Below are 23,036 nucleotides of genomic sequence, written 5' to 3'. Positions count from 1 at the left end.
TATATTACATCTAGATGTTCGTGCTCATACAAGCTCAGTCTTTTTTCCTTGAACAGAAATGCACTGCAGAAATGTTCGCTGCCACTTCCTTCCGCAGCAGTAGCATGAAGTTGCTACATCAGTAGCCCAACGGTGCTGCTTTCGTCACTGGCCTGCTGGTGCCTGTATTTAATGTTGCAACCAGAATGTTTTGCTTAGGAGGCAATACCCCCCCCCCCCCCATCTCCACGTTGCAACCCCCCATTGCCCAACTCCACGTTACCCCCCCCCCCATCCCACATTCAGGCCAAACAGGAGACACAATTGACAATTAAGTGCTTTATTTAAAAGATCGGTCAAAAATGAAGAGAAGCCACACGAGAGAAGCTGTGACTTACACACATTCACCATTAGCCATGTGAAACGCTTAGAAGGAAAACGATACCCGCCATTGAAATATAAGCAACAAACAGAAAACTTCTCATTTGTTAACGTCCTGCAGTGGAGAGAGGAGCCTTTGAGATATGGCTTTAATGCGTAACACATGTCCTGCCTGACACGCAAACACTGGTGCAGACCCCCACCCTGAAAGAATCTGATTAACTCCGGGCCAGGCTGTCTCCCTCCTCCAAACCCGAAATGCTTTCTGATTGGCCTGGTCTGTCTTCACTCTGATCCTCTCTTCTCTGCCAGCCAGCAAGGAAACTGTGGAGAGCTGGGGTGGCACAATGAAGCCATATTCTCCTGCCTCACAATGCACATAGAGGCAAACGGTCCGTCCACCCCGGCACAGTATATTTTCCCATGAGGCACAGTGGAAATAAATGCAACTGTGACTGCTCCTCTGCTCCGCTGGATGGAGGGAGTTCCTTCCAACGATTAAAGGGCTGCTTCTTACAGTCACAGCCTGGTGAGACTCCTCCCTCCACAGCTAGGGTACAATTGCCATGGCAACAAAATCATTGGCTTCCAGCACTGTTACATCGGCTTCCCACAGAAAAATGTACAAGATCCCCCAAAAAGGCTTTTCTTTGTTTAAATAAAATAAAAAATAAAAAACACTACACAACTTTGCAGAAATTGGCTCCTAAATAAAACATTAATGAATAATGAATACCCATTACTCTCCTGTTCTCATCCAGCTGCACAGGTTCCATCTGAGCCAGAGTACACCCTGATTTAATTCCACAGAGTGAGACCTTGGGCGCTTGCCTTCTGAATTTAAATGACATTAGTATTTCCGTTTCTGATTGGCAGGGTCTGTGTGAGTGTTTATTTTCCGCTGCCATGATTTTAGCAAAGTAACAAGATCTTTCGATAAGACACAAGGCAAACAATACAAGCTATATGCCGATTACCTCGGATGTCCGAAAAGCTAGCAAGCTAACTTTGGTTACCATGCTATTCCCCAGATAGCCTGCAGGGGTCAGTGCAGACCAACCTGGGCCTGAAGGAAAATTCAGTGCAGTTCAATGCCCAGCGTATTTTAGTTAGTTCTTCCAGACAAAGACGTGTTGTAAATAATTTTTCTTAAAAAAGTAACAATAATAATGTTGCAGGGACTTTTTTGCCAATGGCAGGACCCCAGATTGCACATTTATTTCAGCAGTCAGAGCTCCTCAGCTCTCCTCTACTGGAATTGGCACTTGTTTTGGTTTGGCTAACTAGCACACTGGCTAAAACATGTCAAAAAATGCCATTAAGGCAAAGGAAAAAAATATCAATGCAGGCTCTGTCCCCTGACAGTCTGTGTCAGGCTATAATGGCTTTTCTGGCAGAACGACAACTAGGTGTAAGGTTGAGGCCCTCGTGCTGGGTTGCTCCACCCCCTCACCACATAAGCTCCACCCACACTCTCCCATAAAGTCATGCTCAGCTCCGATCCACACCCACTGCAGTTTCCCAGTGCTTCTCCACACAGACCGTCTCATCAGCAAGGTGACAGTTAAGATTTCAGAAACAGGCAAAAGCCATTAAAATCTAAATCAAAATCTAAAAATTAAATAATTCTTTTACAAACTTCTAGAAGATCATTGTTTACCCGCATAAAGAACACAGGCCTCATCTTTTCTTGCTTTTTAAAAAAAACAAAACAAAAAAAACAAGACTTGTTTCTGTACATAAGTGCAAACAATTTGCATGACGCCACCCACCCCTCCCCCCACACACACACACACACACACACACACACACACACACACACACAGAGCACAGCAGGAAGGATAAGATGGACCATCGGTTTCATGTAACAGGTACACAATATGACTAGCTATACTGGACAAAAACGCCGCAGGACCTGCAGACTGCTCGGCGTTGAAGGTCTACATGAGACAATGTCTGAAAACATGAGAAACGAGTGAATTTGAGATGCTGAGGATCGGTGTGTGATTGTGACGTCACACAAACAAAACTACACACTCAAAGAAAATAAAAACACAAAAAATATGTACCCAAAGACCTTTGGATTTAAGGTAAAAAAAAAAAAAATCATCTATCAAATTCTGTCCCACACGCCATCCTTCTTTGAATAACTTAACTTGTACATTACTTAAACATACGTGTGATAAAATTCACAATTAATGCATACAAATGCAGCCAAGTTGTAGTTTTGTTGCCACAGCAACAACAACTTACAATTATACCAATGAATCTATCATTGTTTAGTTACATACAAATGTTTGTATACATCTAATATATTGGTTTATTTCTCTCGTTTTTCTTAAACTACAAACTACACACCTAAGTATAAATGTACGTTTCATGCTATAGATTTTTGTATAATGTAAAATCAATTAAAAATCATTTAAAAAGTCACAAATACTTCCACCAAACAGACAATGCTTCACTCTCATTAAAAAGATTATCAACACTTATGAACTAAAATAATACTAATGGCAATAAGATTTACAAGACAAATAAAAGATCTATAAACAAAATAGCCAGTTAGGTTATAAGTGAACTTATACATAAATTCTCCTAGAAAACTAATGAACTCACGTTTGCTAGAGATGTCAGCGTACTGACAAAAGGTATTAGATCTCCACACTTGGGGAGGTTTCATCAAGTATTCTGTGTTTCCAGCTGAACAGCAGTTGGACAAGGCAAAAATCCATATTATCACACAGACAGAGAGACAAACAGCGAGACCCGGTGAGCATTCAGACACAAAAATCCAGTCAGCTGGGGCGGCAGACCTGTCTCACACAGCTGCCTGCTTTAGTCACTATGTCACACTTTTCTTTTAATCTGCTGGGTTTGTTTTCCTCTTGGCTTCTAGAACATGCTGATTGAAGGGCATCCAACAAAAGCCTGCAGGCAGTCTGCCTGCCAAGAGCTGCTGCAATATCCAGACCCGCTCAGCCGAGCACACAAAAATAGATCCATACGACAGTTTGAAGCCCTATCCAAACCAGGACAGGGCTGCTCTAAGTGTTTGTGTCCGTGTCTCGACGTCTAGAAATTCAGTATTCGCTTCAAGGCCCCCACATGCTATGGCTTCCACGAGCCGTACACGAAATAAAAGAATGACATTATGAAAATATTGACACAAACATAACAAGCAAAGCAGTGCAATGAGCACGGCGATCTGTGACTGTCCTCTGTGCTATGCTTCCTGTCATTAAGGCTCCACACATGAGGCGTAGTGGGCAAACAGGTGTCCCTCCGCCTCAGAGGGGTGAACAGTCCTGTTGCACGTCTGGTCAATGAGACCAGCCTAACTGGGAAGCCAGCATGACCTGGCAGTGATCTGGCCTGACTGTGTCTTGGGGATGGGGGCTCTTGGTATTACCAACACAGCAATAGAGAGTCCACTCAAAGATAAACAGATTCCCAGTCAAACAATCAGATTTTGCCTCCACTGCAGTCTTCCTCTTCTTGTAAGGAATTCTGGTGGGCGGTTCTAATTAAACAGGAAACATTCAGGGAAAAAGTGTGAGTGTGGAGGAACATTAGCTTCCTGGCACACAAACAACCACCAGCCAGTCCCCTAACCCAGTCTATGAAAGCTTCAACGGAGCATAGCGGTAACGATGTAAGAACCAGGGACACATACACACACAACCTAAAGCAAAGGTCTCTGCAAAATCATGGAAGCCTCAGGTCAACGCTCAAACTACAAAAGCTCCAAGGAATGACCTTAAAATACAAGGCTATCTGCTCTGAGAACACAAACTGAACTGCAGACTACAATCTAAAGGGGATGCAAAAGTGAGCTGCAGACTACAGACTAAAGAGGACACACAGCGAACCAAGACTCGTGCAAGACTACACAAGAACCGTTGGGGTTCCCTACATTCCAGGTAAACAGTCATGTGCCACAGGTCGTAAAGAGTTATACAAAGCACTGGTTGGAATGTGAGCAGTTGGCTGCAGTGTCCAGAGGAAGTGCAGCAAGGTGAGCTTCCTGTTTCGGCATGCAATAGAGTTGGGCCGTGCTGACGGTGAGCCTTGAGGTGCAAGGAGAACATTACATAAGCAGAGATATACATCTCCTCTGAGCCATGCAGCTGGGGGGGTCTCGAAGTGGGCGATCCTTCCGCTGTCTGGCAGTGGTTTCATCGGGCTCATGGGATGTACTCCTGGGGACTAAGGGCAGGAGGAGCTGCTAAGCTGGGCCAGCATGGCACTCAGAATCTTGGTCGGCTCTACTGGAAGACAGGGTCGGGAAGAGTGAGGAGCCTGGGCAACCTGAGACACCCCCACCCCCTTGCAGAGACAAACCACCGTACCACCAGACTTGCTTTAGTCCCCAAATTGTGATTATGTCCTGCCCTCAACATGACTTCATCATAAAATATAAGAAGGTTTAATATTTAAAACATACGTTACTTACATTTATCATGTGATACACAGCACAGCTACTAATACTTAACACACAGGGCTTCTGTTCAATGTGCCTATTTTGTCAAAACGCATTACAAGTATAAAAGTCTTAGGTACTCAAAATGCTTAAAGCTGTCAATTTCGGTGGTTTGTGTACATTCGCTCAAAAATTTTTTCTCCAAAAAGCCACTGATGCTTTATCGGACGGCTAGATCTCCCCTCAGGAGCACCCAAGTCATTCCATGAATTCACTGAATTTCACCACCAGCTTTCTTAATTACCTTAATCATTGAACTAACTCATTGAGGTATTGATCAGCCAAATACGGCGTGCCGGCGGCTGAGTGAAAAAAAATACATCAATGCACTGGATGGTTACTGCTAATACTTTAGGGGAGATTTCAGACTGGTTAAGCTGACACACTTTGACAGACATATTATAGTTTTACACCGATGTGATTTAATTTAATTTTTTTTTTTGCCTTTTACACAGCATCGTACATTACAAAGTCATCTAACTTACAGATTAGTGTAGTGGCTAATCGCTTGGAAGGTTTGGAATGATAAAAACTGTCGTCAGTTTGGATGCGCACGTGTTAATGTGAAGCGAGTTCAAGCAGCAGCTGGGGCGGTCAGAGACGGCACGGTTCCGTGCTGCATGAGACGCCGGCTAACACCGTAACAGCACAGAGGCAGAACCGGGACAGCCAACCTGAGAGGACACGGCAGTGTCGCTGAACAGCATGCCAGTGACTGCTGTGGACGTTGGTGCGGAGGACGTGGCGCCGTGCATCATGGGGACTGCTGGAGCGGGTTGAAGGAGAAACGGGGGGGAGGGGGGTGGGCAGGAGGGTGCTCGGGGTGAGGTGGGTTCAGGTAACCATAGCAACATAGGACGAGTGCGAGACGCGGCATGACATGATACCGCTGACAGGGATGGACGAGTGAGACAGGATGCATGCGGGCAAAAAAAAAAAAAAAAAGGAATCAAAAATAAGGCTTATAATTAAAAATCCTCAACAAACACTGAGATGATGAAACAAGGAAACTGCGATGGCTCAGTAACAGCGATGGCCAGAAATGACATTCAAATTCAAAATGAAAACAATGAAAGCAACACGGTCAGAATGAGGCATCTGACAGTTGGAGTGAGGTGGGGGGTGGGGGAGGCAAGCAAAGCAAAAAGTCAATATAAAAAGGGAGAGTAGAAAAGGGCGGCTTTTTTCATTGGACAGTAAGCAACTCATTTACTGTTTACATTTTAAATTAAAACCAGGGGCCTGTGTCATGGCACAAGCTTCGAACCCGTCTTAGCTTGGAGTCAGAATCTGCTGTTTAAAAGGAAATGACATGGCGTCAGAACAGTGAGTAATCAGCAGAAGATCCACACGAATACCCCGGGAACACACAGCTTGGCTAGGACCATTACATCACCCGCGAATTTCATCATATCCATAAACCAGCGGAGAGCAGACCGGAGGGGGAACCGTACATCTGCGAAGCCCAGGGCAGGATGCGTCATGGGGACGAAAACTCACCTGTGGGAACGAAGGCGGGCTGCTGCAGGTGCATGCTGGGTAGGGCCTGCTGGTAATGAAAGAGATTGGGGCTGAAGACAGTGGTGCCATTGCTCTTCTCCACAGAGGTTCGCTTTGGGATGGGCAGAAGGGGGCCTGGGGGCAACACCTGGGAACAAGGCGTGATTCAGTGTCACACTTCCTCACACGTAATGACTATATTGATTTAATGTCATTTCCACGACGTGACTAGGGCTCAGCCCGAGTGCAACGCTGTCAATGTGTGGCAGGGCACAAGGCAAGTATGATGTCTTCAATAATCCAGTAGCACTCAGCATGTGGAGTGCCACTGAAAGGAACAGGCTAACTTAGCAATTTCACTGAAGTATTACTAGTGCCACCTATGGCCACAAGAGGGAGCTGTCTACAAAGAGAATAGCCCTTTTGGTTAAAGGCCTGGTTAGAGAAAAAAAGTAATAAGTAACAAGAAATAAAAAGACACAAGATTATTTTCCCAAAAATGTTACCATGCCAGAGTCTGGTTTTGATTTTCCATGGTTAAGCGGCTAATATTTGCCTACATAAACCAAGAGGCTAAGCCAGACAAAACATAAACAAGTTACACACTGTGGAGGCGTCAGAAGGAGACATTGGGAGTGAAAGGTCAAAACTACCCATCTGCAATCTGCCTGCTGAATTTACTCCAAAGGAACCAGATTGCTAGGCAAGAAGCACATGACCACTGACAGCCAATGAGGATCAATAATGTAAGAGGGTCAGGTTTTCGACAAGGGGAAAGCTAAACGGGCAGTGTATGGTGAATTACTGTACATATGAAATGTAAGACCATTACAGGGCAGAGCAAAAAAATAAACTTACTGAGAGTGACCTTAACAACCTGAGGAGAACTGACAGTTTACAATGCAAATGAGGGTTTTCAGCAGCAGAGCGTTACAATGGTAAGCTTCAGCACTGGTGGAGAATTAATTCAGGCATACTGAGCCCAAGAGAACCAGCAAACAGAACTATGGCTTGGTCCTATGTGAAAAGTACCACAAAGAGTTTAGACAGATTGTCCCTTAACAACTGGGACACCTCACCAGAGGGACTTCTGTCACACATAAAACCCTTACGCTCTAAATCCACTGATCAGTATACAAGTGCCTTTCTTCAAAGACACCTCTACAGCGCCTCCTACAGATTCAGCTGCTGAACTGAGCCACCTGTTGCAGGAGCTCAGCCCCATTAGCTGTCCCATGTCTTGTGCTACTATAGATAATATCATGAGGGCTACTCAATACTACCTCTACAGAACCTATGTCCTTCATCCCTTCTTCCTGTTCTCTCTTCTGCTTCCCTATTGGAACCATCTGCCCCTGAGCTAACAGATCATCAGCTGGGTCGGGACAGTTGGCATGCAGCAGCAGGCAAAGACCCAGCATGCCAGCGTACTGACACATCCGTCTTCAGAGTCCCACTTTCGGCTGACCACCGGAGCAGCATCAAGCACCCCCTGCTGCCATCACCACTGATCGAGACATTCGGTGAGAGGATGGCTCAGCAGGTAGCACTGTTGTCTCACACCTGCAGGGCTAGTGGTTCAAATCACACCTCTGCTCTCTGGATGCTGCATGTTCCATCCTGCACGTTTCCTCCAGGAACTCCACATCCCTCCCTCATCAAAAGACAGTCAGTTAGGCAAATTGGTGCCTCTCTGCAGGTGACCCGCAGTGCACTGCTCAGGGTGTACTTCTCTGCTCTATGACTCATGTACCACCTCTGAAGGCGACTGGAAATGAGGTTTAATTTCTCCATTATGTAGATGTTTCGGGTTTTTCTTGTCTTGATTACTCTGGGCAAAAATGACTGTAATTCACTGGTGAGACTTCTGTACCAGAGATATAGAACATGTTATCTCTGCCACCCGAAGCAGAGACAGGAGGCAGAGACTGCAGGGGGCGGAACCTACTCCACCCACCAATCCGGTGGCAGCGGCGCTCTGGCTGCTGGCCTGCTGCTGGGCGGCCTTGACACGGGCCTGCAGGTGGGCGGGGGGGTGGAAGTACTTGCACTTGTCCCGAATGCAGCGGCCCTTGATGTAGTCCATGCACACCACCACAAAATTCTCACTGGCCGCCTCCAGCGGGTGGGCGTATCGGCAGTCTCCCTCGCCCCGTGTGCAGCTGCCACGCTGAAACTCCCGGCACACCTGGGGAAAGGAGCGAGTGTGTGAGCATGACAGAGTCCGCCATCAAGGGCCCAGAACGTTTACGAGGCTTATGTAACCCAAACGTGTGGCCAGCCAGCGAAACTTGCAAAGGTGTGTGAAGGGTATCAAAAAGAAAATAGCCATGTTGTGTAATGTAGCTCTGCTCCATCCTACAAAGCGCATGTACACACACGCGTACACAATCATCACTACCATCCATCACGGCACTGTGTGCCTGGCACACACGTATGTCGCAATTTAAATCATGTGGTTCATTTGCTTAGATCAGGCTTTTTTCAGCTCCTGGGCTGAGCATTTCTGCCCTTTCAATGCCGCTCTGTAAACATTCCGGTTGTGGGCAGGGACCCTGCGACCTCCCGGAGCCACGAATACTCGGATAGCCGACGCGCTACGCTACCTCTAGCTTGTCGACGCGAGGTGGCTTCTGTATGGGGCTGCCACTGCCAGGGCTCCCAGGGCTCCCTGGGACCAGTAGAGGCCCCCCAGGGAGAAGCTCCGGCATGATGCCCAGGCCTGGGCTCACCTGGCTCAGGTAAGGGCTGAAGGCCATGCTGGGGCTGGCGGCTAGGGAGGGTGCGGCCGGAAAGGCGGGCTGTGGGGAGACGGGAACACATCACTGATCAGCACTACCCTGCCTGCATTCCATATACCTTATGTCTCCATTTAATGCCATTTTCTAAATTTCCAAACACAGCTCTTTAAGAGCTGCAAGCTACCACAGACAATAAGCCTGTCTAATAAACATCAGACGACAAATTTAACAAACAATACTGTAGGGTTACATGACATCTGCACTGCATTTGCCAATGTGCCCCATCACAGGAAACACACCAACATGGAAAACAGACCTGGATCTCACAACAGTTTTGTGACTGACAAAAAACATGTAAACAAATAGACAGGCAAAAACAACACCCCCCTTGACGCCCCACAACAGACCCCTTATCTGCACAAGCTTACAATTGGCTGCAGCTGGGCACCAGGAAGCAGAAAGTGCATCTGTTGAGCCAACATGGCCGCCGCTGTCTTCTGCTGGATCAGGTTGTTGCGTCCGTTTATCTCCAGTTGCGTTTTCAGGTGCGGTGGGGGGTGAAGATACTTGCAGCTCTCACGTGTGCAGCGCCCCTGTGAAAAATAAAGTTGGGTGGCGGGGGGGGGAAAATACTTCCAATTGTAAAATGCACGTTATATGTGTGCAAAATTGCCTTACTTGCAGCACAGTATTTGTTTTTTAAATCAACAACTGATTTCACCACCAAACAGCACATATTCCAGAATGCTCTGAGCCAACATCAGTCCACACCTATGTGATGAAGTCCCAACCTAAGCCGATTCGGCCCATGGGCAGCGTCCAGGAATCCCATCTACAGGCCACTCACACCTGATTCTCTTATCACCTGAGCACACAAAGCCATGCTGGAGACTATTGATGTGATAATGATCAGTGTTGGGGTCCTTCAGAAGGAAAGCCAGGCCAGCCGCAGCCGAACACGACCAAGGCTGCTGCTGGCACACTGGGTCTGCCTCGACTGGACCCACTTTTAGCGCGGATGGAGTATGAGTGTGCACACACAAGTGTGTATATAAACTGATGCACTAACAAAGGGAACACAGCAGCTGACAGGGAGCCCCACAGAGTCACCAGCACTACTCGGAGAAAGAGAGCTACAAAAAATGCACAAAATGAGACCAAGCACGAAACAAATACGGCTAAGTTTACTGCAAACATGACACTTGTGATGAAAACACGAGGGGAAATGAATCTGTGGGTCATTTGAATAAAATTATGCATAAGACCTCTTCAGGGGCTCTGCTGGGATATAGAGCCACAAATTAAAATGATGAAATCAAAAACGAGACTTTGCTTTTTTTGGGTTAAACAGATAAGTGCGACAAAATGTCACGGATGCCATTTGCAAAACTGTCTATCAAACAGAAAAGCAAAAAGTCCTGCAACGCTAAAGAAACTTCTGGTGAAAAAACGCATCTAAGAACTTCATACCCATTTTGCAAGCCAGTGGCACTACATCAGTATGGGAGTAAATTCCTTAAATCGGGGTTTAAATTCCGATTCGGTTTAAGCCACCAAAAATCTTGCCTACTTAAGCCAGGCTAGTTCCACAGGCTAGAAAATGTCATGAGAACATTCTTAGAGGATGCAACCCGACCCAAAACACAGCTGAACACGTGCTAAGTCACGTGTTATGGTTAAAAGATGTTAGCCTGAAATGGCAGGATGACAGGCTCAAGGGAACAGAAACAGGCGAAGACTGAACAAGCCTGCAGAGTGTGGCAATCATACCGAGCTCGGCAAACTGCCATCGCTTCCATGCCAATGGGTGGAACAGATACGGAAGCCTGCAAGTCAACTCCAGAACCACAGACTAGGCCAGGCTTCTCCGTCGGTAACAAACCGGTGTTACAGGTTAATGTCTGATCTTATCCCTTGGAATCTAAAGCTGGACAGTAAAAACCTCACACGTGTAGGTCCAAATAGCTAGAAAGACATATGTACTAGGATACTAAGCAGGAAGGGAACAGGAAGCACAGACCATCGCACTGGGTGTGCCACCCAGAAGATGAATACTGTGTGTCACATACTTCAGTGCAGCTTTCAGTGGAATCTGTACCGGCTACAGAGAATGTAAGCAACTACGTGTCACACTGCATGCGATCATCAGGCATACAAGCGTTTGTGTTACCTTGACTAGGCTGATTGAAACCCCGAAGAATGTGTGCATATCAAAGCAAATGCCAGAACATTAGTTAGTGTGTAGGTGTTACCTTGTGCAAGTTTAGCCAGGACGTGTATTTTGATTTGCATGTTAGGTGTGTGTGAGAGATTTTGTCACCTTGAGTGAGTCAAAGCAGGCCACGACACGGCCATTCTCCACGTGACAGCTGCGCGGGGGATGGGCGAACTTGCACTCGCCGTCAGAGCGAGAACATGTGCCCCGCTGAAACTCCCTGCACACCTCCAGCGTCAGCCACTTGGGGTCACGACCCAGTGCCACGCTGACAGCCATGGCAGCAGCACAGGGAGTTCTGAGAGTGGCAAAGGAGAAGAGAGGCTTCAACGGTCAGACTCATATCATTATGAAAATGTCAATGTCAGCACTTATTCATATAGACATTCCAAACATTCCTTCAAAATTAGGAATAGCCAGCTAATCTCATCACACTTGTGCCGGGATGGGTGTGGTCGAGACTAGGATGCCCCTCCTCCAATGCATGCATGATCTGATCTCAGGCTGTGGGTATCATCGATTGATGCGATGCTCATGCAAGGGAGTTATATTTGTCCGAATCCACCCACAGCCCTGCAGGTGCCCACTGACTCTAGGGGGTGCTGTTGAGTATTGGGGGTGAGTGTAGCCTAGAGGAACATAAATCTTCACTATAAGGTGCACCTGCTTGGTCTCAGTTTTGAACATAGTATCATACGCAGAAGTGTTTTGAGTACTGCCTTCACTTCTAAGATCTGCATCAGAAATCATCTCTATCAGTAAGATAAATGTCATCGAGTTAAGCTTTATCAGCATTAGGACTTCAAACCGGGAAATCTAGGATATCCCAAATGTATCAGTAGCAGCCTCCTTCAGTGAGGAGCTCAGGACGTTTGGAGTGACTAACCTGATTTCCTCTCACTGGTCAGGCGTCCCAGATCCACGTGTTCAGAGTGGAGTCACTTTGACCGCAGCAGAAGAGTAAACGTGGAGAGCAGACCAGGAGTGTCTGGGTCATTAGTGGTGTGGGTTGTCACAAGAGCATTCTGGGTGAGAGGCCAGCTGGACTGAATCCCCGACACCTTCCGTAGCTTCTTTCACAACGTTCAAGCTATACACTGTCCTCTTTGGGATCTCCTTCCTTGGCCCAATGGGGAAGTCATCCCATCAGCAAGGTCATGCACACAGCCATGGAAGTGGAAATATGGGATTGTGGGAGCAGGGGTGGAGCTTGATTGAGAGATGCAAGAATATAGCTGGGGAGTCTAATGCTACAAATGAAAAAGAAGAAGAAGAAAGACATTACTAACTTTAAACCGAAACACCCAACATCTATCCCACTGTTATCTAGCATATAAAACTGATCCATCAGAGGAGGTAAAAACAGACATGCAGGACACCATAAACAGGCTTTCACCAGTCATCCTAACACAGTTAAAGCTACCAATGTCCTGTTACACTTACCTCCACAATCCAGTTCCTCCTTAACAAAATCATTGGTGAGAAGAGGAAAAAGTCTCAAAATAACTTATAGGAAAGGGGAGAAACGAGGAAGGCAATCATGAAAATTATACTCAAAATAGGAACGAAAAAGAAGACATCGAGGAGAGAAAAAAAATTAAATACAGGAATATTCCTTATGCTGAAGAGTAGAGGGGAAAAATAACTGTAAACACGTGGAGCTGAACTAAGACCGAGAGAGAGAGAGACAGAGAACAAACAAAGGTGGAGAAGAGCAGGGGAAAAAGCGAGTCACTCTGACACACAGACTCATTAAGATGACTTGACCTGGACTACAGGCTGGCAGGGAGGGAGCTGGAGCACACAGCCCCGCAGCAGGCGGCCAGCAGCCATGGCGGACCGCGAGGAGAGCGCAAGGAAGGAGAGGATATGAAGAGGGAGAAAGAGAGAGAGGAGAGAGAGAGAGAGAGAGAGAGAGAGAGCACGAGAGGGAGGCATTTCTGCACATGCCGCAGCTGCTCAGCAGGACAAGAAGGGCCAGCCAATCAGCTCTGGCCTTACAAGCAGGCAGAGGAGCTGCAGGCCAATGCAAGGCAATGTTAGATACTGACCCCACTGTATCTTATTTTTATTGGCTTCCGTCTCTCCTCCCTCATTTGGCAGCACTTATGGATTTACTCACTGCACAGGGCAAAAAAAAAAAAACAGGCGGAAAAAAAGAAGAAAAAATATATATCATTTACTCTCCTTCAGCTAACTGCTTCTCTACTAGGCTGAAGTTATCTGTCTGTCTGACCCTTACAGCTCAAGTATTCCCAGAGTTCGCAATGCCTACACTGGTGATGCAGGCATACTGTAAACCTGAAGCCATGCTGACGTTTTTAATCATACTACAAGGCAGGAGGTAGTGGCCTCCCAGGAGTCTGACTTTAACCCCGCAGAAGCTGGGACAGCAACAGGCTTTTTGTCAGCAGCATAAAGGCCACGAACGGCCTTGAGCTTTCAGGGGCAAGGTGGCATTAATGTGCCGGGCATGATTCCTGAATAAAACTGGGCAACAGGTGAACAACTGAGGAATAGCAACTGCAAAGGAAGGGAGAGCCAGAATGGGAAAGATGAAAAGGTGGACTGTACGACTCCAGCAGATGGGGAAGACAGCGGGAAATACGTGTGGGTGGGGGAGGGGGGGCAGCAGAGGAGGTGCAGACTGCCTTATAGATCATGGGAAGAAACAGGCGACAGTGCAAAATGAAGTGAAGCAGAGGAGAAATCACTGAATGATAAAGATGATAAAGAAAAGAGAAGGATATCATGGCAGCAGAGATAGGCAGGGATGGCGGGAGTGAGAGAGAGGTGAGAACAAAGAGGGGAGACAACTGGGGACAGGGTGGGTGTGCTAATTCAATTTCCCACCATTGCAGATGAGAACAAAGACAGAAATACTGAGTAAGATAACGCGGCTGTGCTGGTGCGTGACCACATGCAGTGGTGACTCCACAGGCTGCCAGTGAAGGTCCACTGGGATATACAGACGACCTCCTCCCTCTCAGTACCCGGCAGCAGCTTATGTCATGCCAGATCTACAGACCACCAGCCACACTAAACATCGATCATCCAGGTGCTTCACATCTCTCCTGCTGGACAGCTGCCCTAAAGTCCATGTGTCCACTTGCTGGTGTTCATGCATTCCACCTAAAGTACAGTATGCATGCACACATTCACCAAAAGTGTGGTGGAACACTGCCTGTAAATGGAGGCATCATGTAATAGTGCAGTGAACACTAATTCAGAAGCACAGAAGTCTCTTTGCAGATTTAATAAACCTACCAGGACAAGGTAGGAAGCAAACAGGTTCAGGACACTAACCCTTGCGTTGTCCATGTGTATGGGCTTGTTAAGCACACATCTTCAGGGGAAGACGGTGGTGCAGGAGGTAGTGCTCTCGTTCGGCAACTGGAGGGTTGCAGGTTCGAGCCCTGGTTCCTCCTGACCCCATCAAAGTGTCCTTGAGCAAGACACTGAACCCCAAATTGCTCCCGGTGATCAGGTTGGCACCTTGCATGGCAGCCTCCACCACCGGTGTGTGAATGAGTGTGTGGATGGGTGAATGTGAGGCATGAAATGTAAAGCGCTTTGAGTACTCGTAGGAGTAGAAAAGCGCTATATAAATGCAGTCCATTTACCATTTACATTGTGATGTAATGGTGAACCTGATTGGCTATAATAATAAAACCAAAGGGACATGTCATCACATTCTGGACTTGTATTAACTAACAACTGCAGTTAACTGGGAAAGCAGCATACCTGTCTAGGTGGACGCCCAGGGCCAGCTGAGAACCTTCACCCATTTAAACATTAACCACAACCAGAAGGAACAGGACTAGCATGATTATGGAAAAGTATATGCACAAACACAAACCTCCAATACGCAAATCACAGGGAAAGCAGCAGTCTCCTGCAGCCAGTAACTCCACCCTCTGCAATGTCACCCCACATGGAAGCGTGACAGACAGAGGGAGAAACTGAATGCAGTATGAACGGGGAACTTGGTACAGCAGTGGTCAGCTGTCCAGACAGACCTCAGCACCTGGTAGTGAAGCTACGCAATTCTCCTGGGCTCCGCCAACCCACTCCATTCCCAACGATGACACACCAGGCCTGGCATGGCTGGACATGTCACAAGGCTTATAGATGAGGTGGCAGTTAAGGAGACAGGCACCTGAAAGCCAGCATCTTAGAATTAAAGGCCCTGTTGATGTTGCCTGTAAAAGTGTCAGTGTATTAAAACAGCAGCTCCCTTCACTGCAGATTATTCTCAGCAGCAGAAGAGCCTTTGTCGACAAGGCCAGCGTGAGCCCGCCCACAGCCTGCAGCTGACTGGCTGTATCCAGGCAGATAGTAACGAGCGATAGGGAAGGCAGAGACCTGTAACTTCCATGCCTCTGTTGATGTTGGCAAAAGCTGGCATCTGTAAAAGTTCCACATAGAAACAAGTCGAAAACATAATAATCCACGCTGCAGACAAAAGGAGGTGCAGATACCTATGTGTAAATTTATGTACAGGAAACTGTCAACAAAAAAAAAAAAGTAAGGGCGTGAATGACAGCCTGCAATCAGTTGCAAAGCATATGTCTAGACACCTTTATTAACAGACTGGTCTTAGTCAAAGTCACAAAAAACTGAACATAGGTATTAAAATCTGATGTGATGAGAGAGTTCTGTGCTGGAAATAAAGCGTGGAGTGAGTAGCCCTGTTGCGCAACTGGATTGCAGGAGTAGTACTGATACTGGACCGAGAGACCGGGCTGGTTCTGCAAACTGGACTGGTATTGGACTCCTCGTGCTCACAGCACGGGATAAACAGCAGGTGTCAGAAATGTCGGCAGGTGCAGGGGAGGCGGGAGGCGTCCGCATAAGGGTGACCTTCACCATGGCGAGCGGACGCCTGTGGGAAGCACTCACACCTGCTGGGCCACCTGCCCTACTGGCACATGGCTCGCATTCAAGGTCCACGCGAGAGGTACGAGTACCAACAGACAGGCAAACACACAGTTAGAGAGGCACAAGCATAACATACACAAGAAGAAACAGGCTGATGCATGGGAATGTGTGCACAGTAACAAAAACAACACACTCACAGGCACATGGATTCACAGACAAACAACTCGATAAAGTCTCAAACATACTTTCTGTCACGTAGCGCAAAGACCCTAAGACGAACAACACGAGCCATGACTCATCAGTATGTGACCTAGGTGATGAATAAGTAACCAGAGAGGTTCACCACCACATTCAACTCGTTGGGCTTTTGGCTACTCACTAAAATGACGTTGACATCAGTGGTATCACAGCTACACAATGACATAGCTCAATTCAATCCCAAAATACAGTTTGTGTATGGGTGAAGAAAGACCATTTTCACATGTAGATCTGCCCCCACAATTAAGGAATGCGAAAAACCTAAACCACAAAGAAAGAAGATTCAGCTTAGAAATATGAACATTTTTGCTTTTTTTATGTAATTTCAACAGGCAAGTCCTCTAAACCTACCCAGGTAGACCAAAAAAAGTTACAAGGCAATTAAATAGCAGAAAATACAAAATCCTCCAAAACGGAAAATGCTTTTTGTTCCGGATTATTCTAGTAGTTCCTCTCTAACGAGAAAAAGTACCAGCTGATGACAATAGATGGGCAGGGGAATTGTTGTGACAGGAGAAAAGCAAACAAAAGAAGATGCACAACACAGAGCAAGCATGAATTATTAACAGAAGCTGAACATCAGGACCAAGGGCAGTATACAAATGGGAGGAATGACAAGGTCATTGCAAGGTCGGGTGAGATTGGGGAGGTCATTATTGCAAGGTTACACTAAGCAGGTGCAGGACAAACAACAAAATGAAACACCACACTGAAGCGAAGCTAGACCATGTTCACAGGCAGAAATGGTCACCGAAACCAGTGGCACCACAGGCAATATACAGAACACACAACACAGAGGTGAACTGAGGGACAACTCATTGGGGCTGCCACCAACAACTATTTTTCTATGGATTAATCTATTGATTATTTTACCAAGTGATCTATTAATCCAAGTAAATTAGTAGTATGATTAAAATATACATGAGATGCGTATTGTAATGCCCAAAAGTTTGTAATCTGTATAAATTCAGTGCATCCTAATGCTTATTAAATTCAGTAACTAGAGGAGCACGCCACATGCCATTATTTTGGTAAAGCACAGATGAGATAAGCACTTTAGTCAAGAAAGGGACAGCTATGCAACCACAACATCTTTTAAAAGAGGAAATATCGTGGATAAACAATACAAAAAGATGCTGGTGGGGTAGCGCTGCTTTTTGCTGATTGAAGTCCGACAGCGTTTTTTTGTAAATATAGTTTCATCTTTATTTCAGTTCACAAATTATTTTCTTTATTTGGTGTCTGTTTTCAGTTTTAGTTTACGGTAATAACACTGGTCGCAGTAAGCCCAATGCACATGACCACACAGTAGCACTGTCAATCCACGTATAATAAGTCCAGATTTAAGGCTAAACATTTTCTCAAATACTTATTCAATGGAGATTCTAAGGTAGCAGGCAGACAACTATAAGGCTTTAATAATGTGTATTTAGCAGCTACAAGGAAAAAAATATTTAAAAAGGTCTCTGTACTAATGGTAATTTAATATATCTGAAAAGACAACACTTACGGTGGTTATTCTTATTCTGGCAATATAGCACCTGTGTATTTTTTCAGGTGCTTGTGCCCCTGTAGTGTGCCATCATTTTAGAAATCATACCGGTAATTTCATAGAAATATTTATTTTTGATTTAAAATATGGATGTTGACTATATCGTGACAGCCAGACACCTCATCGAAGGATGGAGCCAGTCCAAAAACCTTTGTCATGAAAGCTCCACCCACCACTTCGAACGGATTCTTAACTTAGTTGAGCGTGAGTTTTCGAATTCTGTAAAGACCCCAGAACTCAGGGGATGTGGTGGCCCAGTTGGAAGTGCTGGTGAGCTGAATTCCTGACGCACAGTGTGATTTTATGTGAATGCTGGCATTGATGAAGCAGTAATGATGTCCAAAGTACAGCCTGCCCTGTGCTTCAGGAGCCCTGCATTGGATAACTGGTCACTGGAAAAAGAGGAATAGGTGGGCCCTATAATGTATAAGGCTAATTAGTATTGGGCATTAGATAACCATTAGAAAAGAAAGGGAAATGCTATATGTTGTTTTTTCTAATCAGCAGTATTGCTTCATGCACATTATCGATGAATATCAAGTCAAGTGAAGTAGGTTTTATTGTCTTTTCAACCATACACACAGTATATAGTGAAATGAGATAACGTTCCTCCAGGACCATGGTGCAACGCAGAGCAGAACAAAACAGAGCAACATCATAAGTGAAGACAGAACACAAGCATAACAGTACAAATTGACAAGACAACATACAAATTAACAGTGGTGATAGTCTGAATACAGTATTTGAGTTACTGTATGGTAGCAGCGAGGGTTATTTTGTGCAAAAATGCTGTGGTAGAAAAGAGTAGAGTATCCACACATAACAGGGCTGCTCCTCTGTCAGAGAAAAGCCAGTATTACCTAAGGAAAACAAATACCAATTCGGTAAGACTGCAGGCTAGAATCACCAAATGTTTCATTACCCTGAATGAAGCAGGAGAGGCAGCATAAAGTCCATACCCGGTGTAAGCACTGAGGGAGTCTGGGCCCAAAGCCCTCCATAACAGAGGTTTGGTATAAAGCGTACCAATGACCACTGCACAGCATCAACCACACTGCAGTCTGATCCCTACGTGACTCAGTCCGGGCGGGCTGCTGGAAACACGCGACCATGACTGTTTTCTTGGCATCCATGTCAGCCTATTTTGCAGGTCACATGACTTGGGGCATACATCCTGCTTCTGTCTAGTAGGGTCAGCACTCACAAGGTCATGACATGACTCCAGATATCACATGCTGCTAGCGCAAACAGGCAGTATAGTGCTTAAACATCTGATATAATGTGCAAAAGGGCTCTGGTTTCAACCCCAGAAACTGTCGTCACCAACACCCAGGATGGAAGCAGCTTAATTTATTACAGCAGCTTGCATAGTATAGATCATTGAGCTGACAGAAAAATTTTACTAAGAACAGAATATTTTCACAAGTCAGTCTGTCAAAACTGCTTTACAGTTATTTATAGTGATTTTATTACCCAAACGAAATAAAAACACAACACTTTGATGACAGCAATGAATCAATACTAATGGTAAACAACATCAATGAAAATAAAACTGAAAAATCTAAGCAATCATTATTGTGAAAACAGCTCTTCATCATGGGCTATATTATCATTTAATCATATGTGAATGCGTAGCACGGATACACGCCTAGAGTGGGGGCTAAAGTTCAATTTATTCTCTCAGCTGGTGACTGGTCTTTATCTTAGCAAACAAACCATCTCGCCAGGAGTTTGGGCAGCCTGTCTGTCGCAACACAGGCTTGATCTGAAGCAAAGCCAAACCTGCTTCTCTCCAACTCACAATCACTCCTTTATGTCTTCAAATTGAACAATCGGAGCCCGTTTTTGCGATATCAAAATATGCAGGGAGCAAATGTAAACACTGATTAAAAAAAAAAAAAAAACATATACAAGTAGGCACACATCAGTGCACCCACGCCTGTGTGCGTAAGCAGATGAGCGTGTGAGCGCATACTGACAATCCAGCCCCCCTCACCAGTCCGTACAGGGCCACTGGCCTACTTGTTTATCGCTTGCTGTTTTTCCCAAGCAACAGGTACTGAAGCAGGCAGAAGCCCCCACCCCCCTCCCCAGGTGGTACAGCCACTGACAGCACCATAAGAAGAAACATAATTACGGAAAGACCTGGCATGAATTATAGAGTAAAACAGAAGGGGAATCAGTGGAGAGAGAAGCAGTTTATCAAATGCAGACATGAAGGGAGACCCGTTTGAAGGCAGGCATTGGTCAGAAGCGCACATACAGGCCCTCGGCTCAGCGGGTGGTGCGCAGAATTGGCCCAGCAGCTAATGTTGCTTTAGGTCTCTCTCTAGATTACACCTGCCAAAACACGGATATAGTCAAATCGACCACACGCCGAAATCAACGACCTTTACTAAAACAGCTTTCCCTCCTCTCACCTCTCCACGACCATTTTCGGGCGGATCTCTTTACTTTCTGTGGTCAAAACTTCACCGACACATGCAAGAAGGAGTCACAAAAACTGCAATACGTTATTTTTAATACGCAATCCTCGTTCTTAGTCCTAAATAGCTTAATGTGGTCGGTCAAGAGAAAAACTACGCAAGCCCAAGAAAACAGTGAATGCATGTGCTACAGCTTTTAGAGTTTTTCTTCCAGATACACATAAAAAGAAACATCTGTCACACCACCACATTTGTCTATCCAGCTCAGGATCCCCGCACTGCGAGCAACGTATTTAAGGCAGTACCTGTACGCCTGTCCCAAATGCTTGAAAGTCCCAAGTACTTTCTCTGCTACCCCAGACACGGCTCATCTATTACAGTAATGGCAAATGGTAAATTAAGGACCAGTAAGCTACCGCCTGTCCCAGCACCATAAACAAACCAAGCGATGTAGTTTCCATACGAGAAAAGGCAATCGTTGAACATAAAAAAAATACCTTATCGTCGGTATCCATGCCTAACACCACACGTTGCAATGATAAACAAGAACCGCATGAAACGAAGGTTTATGTAATTTATATAAGCGGATGCAATGGGGGATAAAAGGTACTCTTACCTGTTCGTGATCTGCAAACGGCCGAAATCCACCTTCAGGTTGCTGTTTATACGGACACAGTATGTGCTGGCTAAACGTGTATTATAAGCCTATGTAAGCGTTAATACGTCACGTTCGACGGCTGCTATATCTTACGGGCTTTTAAAATTAAAAAGGAAACTTTCCAACCCGATTCAGCAAATTAACGTCTTAATAAAAAGCAACAGATATTTAAAAGCTAAACGAAGCCGGTTGAACTGAAAAATAAGCTCTAGCAAGCGTGGTATGTAATGCTGGCGCCTAGTAAGGAGAAAAAAAAACGAAAACTGAGAGGCGAGGCAAAATAGGGGAGGGCAGGAGGGAGTGTTGGAAGGGAAAGTGCTGGTTTGCGTACGTCTCCCGGGTGATACTACGCCAGGCCGTGTGTCGCCACCATTTTAAGGGGAACTCCGGTCGTCTAGTTCCTCCCGGACGAACTGAAACCGAGCGGCGAGACGAAGCGCTAGCTCGCCAGCCCCGCACCTGCGCGTGCTCCAGCACGCGGAGTGCGCTCGCGGTTCGGCGTCTGTTAGTCTGGCTGAAGACACGCGCCCCGTTCAAGTGTAGGTCGTGTCTAGGTCGCCTGCGTCGTTTTTTTAGGTTAATACCTTGACGCTTCTTTACTGCTGCGTGTGCCCAGACAGGTCTAATCAATGTACCCCATCGTAGTGATGACACTTTTCCAGATAACTATCCATCGCTGTCTTTAGATTATAAAGCATTTTAATGGCGCAGCGGCGTTGTTGGTCTTTAACTTGACGATTTTGCCATAAATACACCACGGTTGAACATGCAATACTTCCTACAGTACCGGGAGTTCACCGTCACCTTTAGCGAGAAGTTAGCGAGCCCAATAATAATACATAACCACCGGGGGCACCAAGAGTATCGTTTTCTTAGTCACGTACACAACCAAAAATCTGCAGTAATAATTCTGTAAGTAACCCGTTACAAAAAGAGCAGCAGCATTTCCAGAAAATTTCCAAATTACTTGTAGAATTGATTTCACTGTCATACTGTCATTGTTGATTTTGGCAATCTCCAGTGGGGGGTGGGGGGGGGGAACGGCTGTTTTAACCTAAACAAAATATCCATCTGCTGTAACTGCTTATCCTCTTCAAGGTTGTGAGGAATCTGGAGCGTTTCCTGGGGCCTACAGGTGCAATGCAGGGAACAACCCAGAATGAGGTGCTAACCCATTGCAGGGCATAAACACCATTCTCATCTATGGGCAATTTGGTACCTCCAATTAACCTCAATATGTTTTTGCACTATTGCGGGGGGGGGGGGGGGGGGAACCAGCGTACCTGGAGGAAATCCCATGACAACATATGGAGAACATGCAAACTTCACAACCCCAAGCTGTTATGGAGACTCAAACCCTGGTCCCAGAGATGTGAGGCAACAGTGCTGACCACTCATTTTGTTTAATATCGCTTGCTTGTCAAAATGAATGGAAAGCGGACTACCATGTTAGAAACACGAGATTCTTAAGAGTAGAGAAAGCACAGGCGTTCACATAGATGTCCCACGAATGATCTACCAAACACACTGAGAATAAAAAAGCACAAGTAGTTTTAAGTAGTTTTTAGGTCATTCAGTTTGAAACAAAACGCCGACTTGAGTAGGGCAGAGGCACACCTGGGGAAAGATGGGTTAGAAAATAGAAAGGGACGAATTCTTACAGCCCACAAGCATATAGGTAACACCTGATTTGGTAGTACTATAACATAATAGTCACAGATGTCTTCATGAAGAATGATTGCTTCAAGTTCATAAGACACATTGTTGATATATAACATTTACCGCATAACAAACTCTTCCAAAAAAGTTTCTGAAATCCTTTCATATAGCTGGATCTTTTTCTTAATTATTTCATTTCGGGTTAAATCATCTTCCTCAAGAGTACTACAGTGCCATCTATTCTTCGATTTGTACCTAAACACTTTGTTGACCATTTGTGATCGAAGCATTCAGTTGTCACAGGCT

The 23,036-nt window shown here is 45.7% G+C and overlaps 1 protein-coding gene across 7 annotated transcripts; it reads right to left on the bottom strand.

The window, feature by feature from the left end:
* Nucleotides 1-303: 303 nt before the first annotated feature.
* mbnl3 (muscleblind-like splicing regulator 3) lies at nt 304-21,500 on the bottom strand. 7 transcript variants are annotated; one of them, XM_049027992.1, is made up of 9 exons: nt 21,030-21,500; nt 12,183-12,546; nt 11,402-11,594; nt 9,510-9,674; nt 8,947-9,141; nt 8,298-8,528; nt 6,341-6,488; nt 5,515-5,603; nt 304-4,628 (listed from the first exon to the last, which is right to left on the bottom strand). In XM_049027992.1, exons 3-9 carry the CDS (start codon nt 11,573-11,575, stop codon nt 4,626-4,628), a joined length of 1,005 nt encoding a protein of 334 aa, XP_048883949.1. In that variant the 5' UTR covers nt 11,576-11,594; nt 12,183-12,546; nt 21,030-21,500; the 3' UTR covers nt 304-4,625. The 7 variants fall into 7 exon arrangements, with proteins under 7 accessions (XP_048883949.1, XP_048883947.1, XP_048883948.1 ...); XM_049027990.1 differs by having other exon boundaries at nt 304-4,625; nt 21,030-21,499; XM_049027991.1 differs by having other exon boundaries at nt 5,515-5,606; nt 21,030-21,497.
* Between the last annotated feature and the right edge of the window lie 1,536 nt (nt 21,501-23,036).

The sequence above is a fragment of the Brienomyrus brachyistius genome, chromosome 10 (assembly GCF_023856365.1).
Source record: "Brienomyrus brachyistius isolate T26 chromosome 10, BBRACH_0.4, whole genome shotgun sequence".
NCBI classification, from domain to species: Eukaryota; Metazoa; Chordata; class Actinopteri; order Osteoglossiformes; family Mormyridae; genus Brienomyrus; species Brienomyrus brachyistius.
The sequence above is the reverse complement of the archived record's forward strand: the minus strand, read 5'-3'. Positions and strand labels throughout refer to the sequence as shown.